Here is an 11,792-nt window from a genome sequence, read left to right as displayed (position 1 = left end):
TCATCCGTCCGTACTATGTACTATGTCCGTTTTCCTATTTACACATCAATTAGCACTATATTTTGTTTTTCAGTAAGGCATTTAAACAAACAAATATAGCTTCTTCCCATTTTGCATCAGTAGAGACATCCATTTTTCTCTTCTCTCAATCTATTTACAGCAACAATTATCTTTTACTCTGCGCCAAATTGTTTTAGTGAATTATCTCCACAGTTTGCTCGGATTATTTTTGGGATATTTCCACATTTCCCCTGCATCTCCACAGAGACAGCAGTCATGCGCTTATGCAGATTCTCCACTATGTAATCCTGGGATTAGATGCCCGATTCAGTAACTCGTGTCCCATTTCCATTCCTAAGGAAGCATTATTTGATTTGAAAACATTTCTAATCATCTTACAGCCAAAGTCATGTATTCAAAACCAGTTTTAATAATAATAATCTCTTATAATTTATGTGCTTAAATTTCCAGACGTGTCAATGACAATTAGAGTAACAAACCCGAGTTAGAGACATAATATTTAGATAAGTTTGAACAAACATAAAGTTAAATGTAAAAGTCTATATTGTACTTGAATTTCAGTGAGTCATGTGTTTGTAGGTCACAACAATTACACTGCACGCTTCTCACAGAGTTTGTCCCTGGATTATCTTTCTAATAAAAGCACGACACACGCACAGCCAGACATATTCAGCACCATTAGGACAAGGCATAATTTAAAAATGTGATTGTAACAAAACATTTTTGCTTGCTCTTCTGACAACTTTTAAACATTTTTTTTTTCTTCAGAGACAATTTACAACACAATCTGTCTTGGGAAAAAAGAAACATTTACTAAAAAACACAAAATAAAATGTAGAACAGAACACACATGCAAATTAGTTTGTGATTCAACTCCACATAAATTTAGTACTTTATAAGATCAAAGAGTACTGCAATCAACTTTAGTCAAACTGGGTTTGCGTCAGAGAGCATTCCTGTTCGACCTTCAGATCCTTTCCTCCTGAGTAAAAGCTCGTCTGGGGAAACAGCCGCACAAAAATAATCAACATTAAATGCTTCACTATAATAAAACTGTATGGATTTATTTTATTCCTAAATGCACATGAATGTGTATTTTCCCTAATGCTTTATTTACTAAAAACATTTGTTTAACGAATGACTACTTAATTCATTGTTGATAGTTCATATCCTATAATTAATACATAATAGTGCATAAGTTGTGTTTTAGTAAAACTATACAATATTTCATTCATGGTAGTCATGCATGATAACCGTCTGCGCCTGCTCCTTTAAACATGTTTCACTCTTCCGGAAGCATCACAAGGGATGGGACCAAAGAGGGCGATGCGTGGTAACAGAGAGGGGGGGGCTGCAGGGGGCGAAGGCAGTCAGTCAGTTTAGGCGTTTTCCCTGCATTATTGATCAGCTTCCACCACATTTAGTAGCTAAATGTGTTCCGTCACTTCTGTCTGATGATTTCCTCAATGGCTGTTTGCAAAGCTGTCAGCTGTGTGCACAAGTGGGAGTAAATCTGGACTTCACGGGCGTCTCTACTGTATCGTTCACGTTGATGTCTGTGGATGGGGGGCAGGGTGCCATCTGAATGTGCTCAGAGGCCAGTCCTCCCCCTTTTCTGCTTCCTCTCTTCTTGTGCACTGCTCTCTCATCTCCATAGCAACTCCATCATGGATGTGTTTTCTTTTTTTTTTTCCCAAACACTCTCACACACCCACACTCACGCAGAAAGCTGTTAGTTTGTCTTTCACAGCAATAGGGAAACAAAAAACAGCATACAAGATTGTGAAGCTACTTACAATTTTTCCTGTTGTGTACTTTAATAAAACTTTCATTTCAATTAATAAATCTTATCGCATCATAGTAACACTTGTGGAAAAAAAGATATATATATACTTTCATCAAGCAGACACAAGCCCTGGGTTGCTCATACATTGGTAATGTAACACTACTGTAGCATATTTACTGATACAGCAGTGTAGCAAAAATAGAAGGTTTGTTCTCATCCCTGCAGACCCTGAGAGAGCCTGACCTTTGCATCCTGCCATCCCCCCCACCCACTGCACCTCTGAGCCCCACATTGCCTTGCAGAAGTTGTCCAGCAATCACATGTTGAGATATTGGCAGTATTTTTCAGTCTGAAATAATACAGCTCATTTTGACACAAGAGGGCATCACAATTCTTGTTTAAAAGTGCTGCTTTATCTACTACTATTTCCTTCTAAGTCACAGTTTTTTTAGAGATCTTCTTCTAATAAAAGGCTAATAAAATAGCCTCGATTTATTCATTTAAATTCCTTGTCTGGCCTTTAAGAACCAGATGTTTACATTAGGTTTTAACAAGTTTGAACAAGTTCCACTTTTGTCATGTCAATTCATTGATAATCCCCCAAAACCTTTGGGGGGGAAAAAAAAAAAAGAAAAAGAAAAAAAAAACATCAAAATGTTTTTAATCAGTCAATGTGAGATGAGGCTTTGAGCTTAATTTGAGTCTGGGTAAAGCAAGTCTCACTTTACCCAGACTCTTTACTGTGAACACTGAACCTGACCGAAGTGAGGCCCAAAGTGCTTCCATGCTGTTCTGAGTTATTTTGTGACCTCCTGTGATGATTTTAGCAGGTTGTTCAGTTCTCAGTAGCCCCACACCCGTTCCTTGTTGTTTTACAATTTGTGGACATTGGTTCTGCTCACTGTGGTGAACTGAAAACTCTTGTCCAGATGGGTTTGATCTCATTTCTCATCTGTTCTTAAATTTCTTAAGCTCAAGTGAGACTCATAATGTCTGTCCTATAAGACAGGTTCCGTTTTAAGTTACTTCGTCATTGTGAATCTGAGCTCTTCACAAGGTTCAGTCAATTTAGTCATGATTTAATAAGACAACAGATGTTTCTTCAAAATAGGCTCAGGTTGGTTCGGATAGCATTATTTTTCATAATGAATTAAATCATAATTTCAAAAGGGAACTTTTCATTTACTAGGGGTTTCTTTGTCTAGTTATTTAAATTTATTTGATAATCTGAAGCATTAAAGTAAATTTACAAAAAGAGCAAAAACTGAAGAAATTTGCAAGGTGACAACAACAATGTGTTTCTATCATTAAAAATGTAATTAGGAGAGGTTTCAAGTAATGAGAAGCAAAGGGTTTTATTACTGAATAAAGAAGGATCTAAAGAAATAAATTTGCAGACATTGCAGGTAATAGAAAAATAAAGATACAGCAAAAATTGGGAGATATGTACATGTACTTTTTGTTAGTCAAACACACACAGTGTTAGAATACATGTGGCTAGTTATACGTTAGCTTTATCCTCTTTTGTCTTCAATATATTTCCTGAAAGAGTTGAAGAGAAATATAAAATTTGAGTCATCCATACTGTTTAATCCTACTACTACTTAATCATTTATTTCCAAATCTGTGCTTGTCTCCTCTCATTTCTGGAGTAAGTAGGGCAGGGGTGTGTCTATGGAAACATGTGCCGGAACAAAATGAAAAATCAGGACAAGGCAATATGGAGCATGCCCAAAATCCAGTCACACATATACACACACACTGAAGGCCACAGTGGGGCACATTGTTCACTCTATTGGAAAGTAATGGAACGTTGCCTAAAAAGAAAATCATTTAATTAGTTACTCTACTGTGAAACAACATGTATGTACACATGCTGCGTGATTATGTTGATGCTCTTTACACATCGCTAACATTTTTATGAAAAAAAAAGAAAACCAGATGCTTTAAATATCCAGCACTGTGCTATTTTAATACTGTTCCTGATGAGAATGGAAAGAAAACGTTACAACGCATCTGATCATTAATGATCAGAAATGCACACTGTAATCTATTTATAGCTTCCGGTAAAAGTCGGTGTATATATATTGCCGTAGTTACTTTAATTATTAGGATTTGTATCAGACTATCAAGAGTCACTTAGTGTCCATTATGATTTTTTTTCTGAACTACAGTTGTTTGTGTGAGAGCAGGAGACAAAATGATGGGAGAAGACACAATGTGAAGCCCAACTTAAAGGACAAGGTAGAGGGCAAACTCAGGCTTATGGTAGATAAATAACAAAAAAGACATCAGAAGTCAAATCTAATAAAAATGAGGCAAAAAATAAGGTGTAAATATCATCAAATTTGATTGGAAATCCAGAATTATAGTGACTCTAATAGACTCTTTACTCAAGCAAAAATCTCTGCCCAGCATCAAAGGCAGGGTCCATCTGAAACACCCCCTCACTGCGCACTCACATAATTGATTCACTATCCTCTCTCCTGTTTTCATGGTGACGCATATGCAGTCTCGTTCAGGCCCCCCCTTGCATCCTCCTCCGCCACACCCTGCCTTATGTCACTGAGCAGCAACACCATAAACAAAACACTTATTTGCTGATCCCTATCCCTCACAAGTGAATTATAATTAATACATTTATCTTATGTAATTAAAGAATTTTACGTAATACGGATATTTAACAATTTACAAATACCCAATTTTTCCATTGGGTATTTCACTTTTTATTACTTGATCTCTCAGATGCTCCCTGAAGCCAACAGGCTGTATTTGGTTGGATTAGGAAGAAATCCATCTTTCAATCCCGGATTTGATAAATAAAAATGCTCACCATTCAGTGGGGATGTTTGTGTTTGAGTCAGACACACTGGGCAAATGGGACAGAACCTGCTATTTATGGATCAATAGTCACACAGATAGTCAATAATAGTTCCAGTCATGACAGTGTAACATTCACAGTGGCGACACGCTAAATAATTGAAGGCAAACAAACACACAAAAAGCGACAGAAATGTTTGCATTTTGCCACAAGGGGGAGCCTTTTCACCCTCTTCTTTGTTCTCCGTAGGAGTTTCCACATGTCCAGACATCCTGATGGCAGAGGCGGGGGTTGAATATACAACGCTCTATCAGATTAGCACTCTTACACACTTCATAAATGGCATCAGCATTACAGCTTCACCAGCAGCCTGAGAGTGAAATGCCGTTTCTGTGGCTCCGGATATTTAAATGTCAGCTGTTATAGATTGCAAATGGAGATGTGGATGTATCTTGCTTAATAGTACCTTCCTCTGGTTGAAATAGCAAAATAAAAAAAGAAGAGACATTGAGAACATCTTCTTATCTTTAACTGCAGATCATCCAAAAATGCGGGGCGATTATTGAGTATACAGTATTAGTCTTTTCAGTAAAACATAAAGAAGCACTCTCTATCTGCACTTTTGTGTTTTTTGCACAAGCATATTCATGCAGTTGTGCAGGTTATATTTTTATATTCTTATTAGTCATGCAGCAGAAGATGCATTAGGCAGCACTAGATGTGAAAAGCATTGCAGGTGCAGGCCAGGGCCATGGCCTGTTTCTTAGAAAAAAAAAAAAAAAATGAATGAATAATAGAAGAGTGTGCTGGTCTGCAGAGAGAGTCTTATGTTAGAAACTGCTGGAATGATTTTGTGAGGTTGCTCTACTTTCTACAGGATATGACGACGACTATTTATAAAATAATGACTTGCCAACCAATCATGTGAGCTCTGGCTGACACTTTCCAAAAATAGTAAACGCCTTCCACTCTCATCACCCTCAAAACTAAACATATATAGGAGACCAACCTGAGCTTCATCAGCCTCAGGTTTTCATAAAGGAAAGTGCAGCTGAGCTTCAACTTGAATTATTGCCGTTTAGGATTTTGGTCCGAAGAAATACGAGTATTTGTGTGTGAATGGCTATTTCTGTGCTGCGCTACATTGCTGTACATTATAGTGTTCAATCAAATGTAACAACTTTTTTCACACATTCTCAGTAACAAGAAAACACAAGCCGAGTCAGAATTCAAACTTGCTTATTGTAAACAACCGTTTCAGGAGAAATTATCAAAAAATATTGAATTTAAGAAACCTTTCGATGAACATATCAAACTCCAAATTACTTTCCTACCAGTCTTTTTTTTTCTCACTTTTTCTGGGCCAACTTGTCAATTTAAACACATTCAGTTCATGTATTATCCATCACAGCACGTCTTATGAGACAATTAGATTTGCTGAGAAACATTTATACTTTCAGTACATCATAAGAAACAATTTATCTTATCTGCTGCTAAAATTGGAGTCAAATAATCAAAGAAGAAAAGTAAATGTGACTGTCTTGCACTGAGCCAGTGATGTTAGGCCGCAGTTAAGAGAATTATTGATACACTGCAACGACTGCAGGCACTGAAAGAAACTAAATCAAGCATTTAAAATTCCCTACATGCTGACAAGCACAGAAGTACAATATGCTCCTGAGGAAATCAATAATTACTCCACTATAGCATGCACCTGAATGGCTAAAACTATACATGTGATATAAGGCGGTGTGGAATTATAAATTAACGTAAAATATTGTTTGAACATGAAAAAAAAAAAAAAAACTAGTTACCTGAGGTAATTATCTGCAACAGAATGAGTGAAGCTTTGCTAAAAACAACATCTGTATTTTAGTCAGTTTGTATAGGAAAGGTCTTTTTTTTTTAGAGGAAATATGAATATTTAGTTTTATCCCATGTTTAAAAACATTGCTATTCAAATGCTGCCTTGGTAAATCTGCCAGTGGTATGAACATTTTTGGACTTTAAGCATTAAAAACTGATGTGCTAGAAAGAAAAAAAATCACAAATTTCTGTCCTTAAATCAGATCAGACAAATAATTTCATAAAGTGCAACTTTCATATTGAAAAAAAGGGTTTTATATTTAAATAGAGTAAGTCATTGCAATTATTTGGCCAAATAATGGTAATTTCCTTTATCGGCACTTGTTTTCATAACTTGTATCACATGTAGACAGGACTGTGATGCTAGATGACATATGCAAAACATACTTTGAACTGCTCTTTTTAATTACTACAGCAGGCTCAATCTTGACACAGTAAAAGGATAATTCATTTCATATTTCGCAATGCATTCAAAATTCAAATAAAAGCTTTAATAAACTATATATGTTCTAAGTTAAGAGAAATTTGAGGCGGTAGAAGAAGAATATCCTGTTGTTCCTCTGGTTGGTTACATTTACTTTGAGGAGTAGCTTTACTACACAATCACTTTTTATTTTTAGTTGAACAGTGTTATTATGAAGTATCGCTACTCTTAATTAGTGCACTAGCCACTGCAAGTCACTTCACTGAACGAAGAACAAACAAGTTTGAACCATAAGTCAAATCAACTAGACACAGACCCACAGTTCATGGTAAAGTGAGCTTTACTGTTTATTGTTTATCGTTCTCATGCTATTTTCAATTTGCTGAAACTGTTGTGCCATTTGTTTTGTGAGTTTTAAACAAAAAAAAATATTTGAAACAGTCCTTTTCTGCTTATAATGTATTTTGCAGCTATATTAGTTATTTCATTTTAGTCTTTAAAATACCAGAATTTGCACACATCTTTGATTTTTTTTTCTTGATTAAATAATCTTTACAATATTAAATCGGATGTTATGATCATCAGTTACTTAGTAGCTAAGCAACTGCTTTACCAAATACTCTTTTATTCTTACTAATTTCTTGGACACCTGCTTTTTAATTTTACCTCAGTAAAAAACATCTTGAAGCAGTGCTACTCTCACTTGAGAACAATTTTTGTGCTCCAGTTACAAAGCACAACAATTATGATATATCACTAATACATAATAGGCAGGAAATGCTTGGTAGTTCAATAACGGTTAGCAATGAAACATAAATAAAACACTAAAAAACGAGAAAAGGACGGGAGAGGAAAAAGGACAAAGTTGAACCAATCCCTATTTCCCATGAACCTGCAGTTGCAAAAAGCAACAGGAGGGGGCATAAGTAAAAGAAAAACAGCAAAGGACGTCAGCATGTGTAGGAGGGGGGAGGGATAGCAAAAATCCGAGATAAGGGTTCTTTGTTTAAAATCGAGAACAAGGAGAACGGAGACAAGGATAGAAACTGAGGAAACTATCATATAAAAAAGAGAGAGCAGCAATAGGTGAAGCAGAGAATCAGATGTGGTGGGGAAAGCGGAGTAGTGATAAGGAGAATACAGACAGGCAAAAAAGAGAGAAACATGGCGGGAGGAGAAAGCAGGATCCGAGTCAAGCTGACAGGATCAACACTCATCTTCCACACCCATCTCTCTGTTTTCTTCATACATTTAGCCTACGGGATAAGATGACGGGAAACACTAGAGAGGAATTCACGTTTACATTAAAGTCACAAATGAGGGCTATGTGATGCAATGTAAGCTCTAATCTCCACGACACTGTCAGAATAACAGAACCAGCTCTAAATGCCAAACATTTCTGATTCATTTTTAAGACAGACGGCTCTCAGCTCAAAATAAGTACAGCAGAACAAGTTTACAAAAGGCGAAGCTGCATGTGGGATGGCATGACTCACGGACTGTAAAGAGCACCTGACAGGTTCAGACGTTACAATGAAGACCAGAAAGACTCAAATGAATATCTGTTCTTCTCAAATCATCTGTTTATTTCCACTTATGTCAATGTCATCTGAGCAACCGCCGCCTCTAAATGCCCTCGCAGGACAAAAAGTCCTTGAATTTTATGTTTATGCATGTACAAGGTGAAACTTACGATGAGATATTCAAAGGTGGGTAAAAACTGTATGAGTATTATTACTTCAATGTATTTTCACTCAAGTACAAGTAAAAAGCACCCATCCAAGAAATTATGTGTGTAAGAGAAAAAAAGTTATTTTGAGATAAAGCTACACAAGTACCGAGTAACTGATCATGACACCTGAATTAGTATTTTAAAATGATTTAATCAGACTGACAAAATTATAAAATGATGCAATTGTTCACATTTTAAAGAATATATATATATATATATATATATATATATATATATATATATATATATATATATAACATTTCTGATGCATTGTTAAAGATTATGAGTTGGAAAAAAAAGCAACTCTTTGTTAACTGTTGGCTGAAAATGTCTCAGTCGTAAGACATAAATCATTGAAGTAATAAAATACACATAAAAGGCTAATCGTTTTTAGACTAAGAATACTTTTGACTGCTCTTGTGCATTAATAAAACAAGGAACAATTTTGATTTTACAACCATCAGCAAGACTTTTCATAAACTCGTTGGTAAATTATGTTGAGCAGCATGACACAAATGTTGTCTTAGCCGCTCTAAAATAATATGCAGTTATGCTAAACAGCTTTATTTTTCTGAGAACACAAGTCGAGGACATCCAGAGAAAGTCAAAAAAAAAAAAAAGAATAGCGAGAGGACTGCACTTACAGAACACAAGACTTAGCAATTACCCAAGATGCATAGTGGGAGTAGCAGATGAGGGGAAATAGCCACAGGGTGATGAGGAACCCTGCAGCTCAAGACTGGTCCTCTCCCTCAGAAAACATCTGATCCCATCCAGAAATAAACACAAGATTCAGTTCTAATCAGACAGAATTCACCGCCGTTTAGCCCATTTACCTTCCCTCACCTCCCTACCCCCCCTTAGCAAACAGTACGTAGATAGAGCTAGAAGAGGTCAATCCTCTTATCAGAGCTGCATCCAATGTCTGACCCCTGCGACTTTGGATTTCCCACACCAGTTTAGCCCTTTTCAATCAAACACCAATACCTTACTCCATCTATCTAGATTTGAGGATCTGGATTCAGGTTTTCAGCATCCATCAATCAGAGATCCTATGCATTTGCCCTTAATGGATGTGGCTGACATCTATGTATGTAGCCTTGCATTGACCCATAAGTCGGTTCATTCCCGCAGGCATGCCATGCTGTCCCGCTCAGCAGCAGATGTTGTGGCTGTGTGGGCTCTGATTCCAAACAACAGCTCAGCATACCCACATCTGCCCTAATCTCTGTTGATTCAGAAAAAAATACATCTTTAAAAAAAAACTTGCCTTCACTAGCATTAAAATAAGCCATCAAGCACTGGTTATTACATCAGACATCACAGAGACTGATATATGTATATATAGTAGCTAAACTGGTTAAGCATTGTGATAATCATATTCCTACTTTTACTGTAACAATTCCTTAAAGAAATATAGATAAAATATCATCATGATTCCCAATTTAAGCTTTGCTCATTCAGGAAGGATTTAAAATGACAATCCAACACAGCATTTACTAATGCCTTTTACATAGTTATTGTTCACAGAGGTTGAAGCTGCTAGCAGAAAAGGAACAGGCTTCAGTCCACCAGGTCAGCTGATCATAAGATGAGAAAGGCAATAAAAAGACGGGGATTTCATCAACACAACTTTGATTCCACAGCGGGAAGGAAACTATGGGCTTATGTAACCCAACCATAGGAGAAGAAAAAGTCACACAAAATAACAATTATTTAAATAGGTATTAGTCAATACAAAATTACTATACATGATCCAAATACTGTTTACCGGCTTTGCCCAATTCATTTTAAAGCCACACATGGCTCCAAACTGCTCTTCGTCATGTACCAGGACAAATATCTCTGCCTTGCTGTGCCAAGGAAGCTAACCCTACAGCTGTGAACGCTTACTGCAATGAAATTCTGGCCCACTCATTCTGTGTCTAACTTATTAACTATGAGGCAACAGAGGAAAAAAAAAGAAGATGAACATGACACTAGGAAAAGATTACAGTCTGTAAAATTATGTCAAAATGCAGGAAGAGGTTTTATGTCTAAATTGTCTCTCCACACTTCATATCAAATGAGTACAAAATATACTTTCTTTGCTAAACTCCCCAGCAGCTGCGCAGCAGCTGTATTTGTGCTGACAAGGACAATGTTTCCTTCCTAATTCACCACTAAAAAAAATCACTGGAATGTCTGCAGAGGGATACTGCTAATAAAAATCATGAGCAATAATTAACAGAGGAACATTAAAATAGCTCAGGATTAACACATACAAAAGCACTTTGTACATGTCTGGGAAGGGGGACGACATAGTGTAAAATTAATATTCAAAGTTAGTGATGGTCATCTCATATTTTCTGAATAAATAAATGTGGCAAAACACAATGCTGCAGTTGAGCACAAATGATTATTGATCAACAGAGAGAATAAAAACAATGTGACTCAGATATGAAAACACTCTTATGGTTATCACAAACCATGACAATAGTTAAAGGATGAATAAAAAGAGACGGTACTAAGTCCTTGAAAATCAATATATTAATCTTTGTAGTCAGTGCTAATTTTATTCACTAACAGGTTTTTGTACACAAGTTGTACAAAAGTAACATAATATATGTTTGTTACATACAAAAACTTTATGAAACACAATTAAAATGATGAGGCTCATGACTACATGATTACATTTCTGTCAGCCATTAAAATTGAGACAAAATCATTGGAGGAAAATGAAATTCCTCCATCCTTAGTGTCTATAACCACGTTTCCATGCACAATCACAACAGGGCCAGTCCTATTTCAGTAAGTGAGGGAAAAGTGGGGCACACCGTGGGCAGGTTATCCATGAGACTACGTCTTCCTGAGTGGTAGGAAGTGAATGACGATATGCATTTAGGACACAGCGGTCAGATGGTAACGGATTAAAACGCGTATAAAGCAACAGTAGCTGATAGAAATACAGTGCAGGCTGTCCTGGGATCAGTGCAAAGGTGCAGATGCAGGATTCAATTTTATATTCACCTCTGCCTTACTATTAATATTAGTATTAATGCTTCTGTCTTTTGAGCTGCCTAAAGCAGAACTTGTTGTAGATCCAAGTAGTTTAAAGGCCCATATATTTTAGATTCATTGCACACCAACTGAAATATTTCAG

General features: G+C 36.4%; 1 protein-coding gene across 1 annotated transcript in view; it reads right to left on the bottom strand.

Moving 5' to 3' along the window:
• Positions 1–944: 944 nt before the first annotated feature.
• LOC106956694 (protocadherin alpha-5-like) overlaps positions 945–11,792 on the bottom strand; it is a 26,324-nt gene continuing 15,476 nt past the window's right edge. Inside the window, exon 4 of the mRNA XM_015047695.1 lies at positions 945–1,019. Within this exon, the coding sequence (XP_014903181.1) occupies positions 945–1,019 (75 nt within the window). The remainder of the gene's footprint in view (positions 1,020–11,792) is intronic.

The sequence above is a fragment of the Poecilia latipinna genome, unplaced genomic scaffold (genome assembly GCF_001443285.1).
Source record: "Poecilia latipinna isolate Pla-1442-1.1 unplaced genomic scaffold, P_latipinna-1.0 Scaffold840, whole genome shotgun sequence".
In the NCBI taxonomy this organism is placed as follows: domain Eukaryota; kingdom Metazoa; phylum Chordata; class Actinopteri; order Cyprinodontiformes; family Poeciliidae; genus Poecilia; species Poecilia latipinna.
The sequence above is the reverse complement of the archived record's forward strand: the minus strand, read 5'-3'. Positions and strand labels throughout refer to the sequence as shown.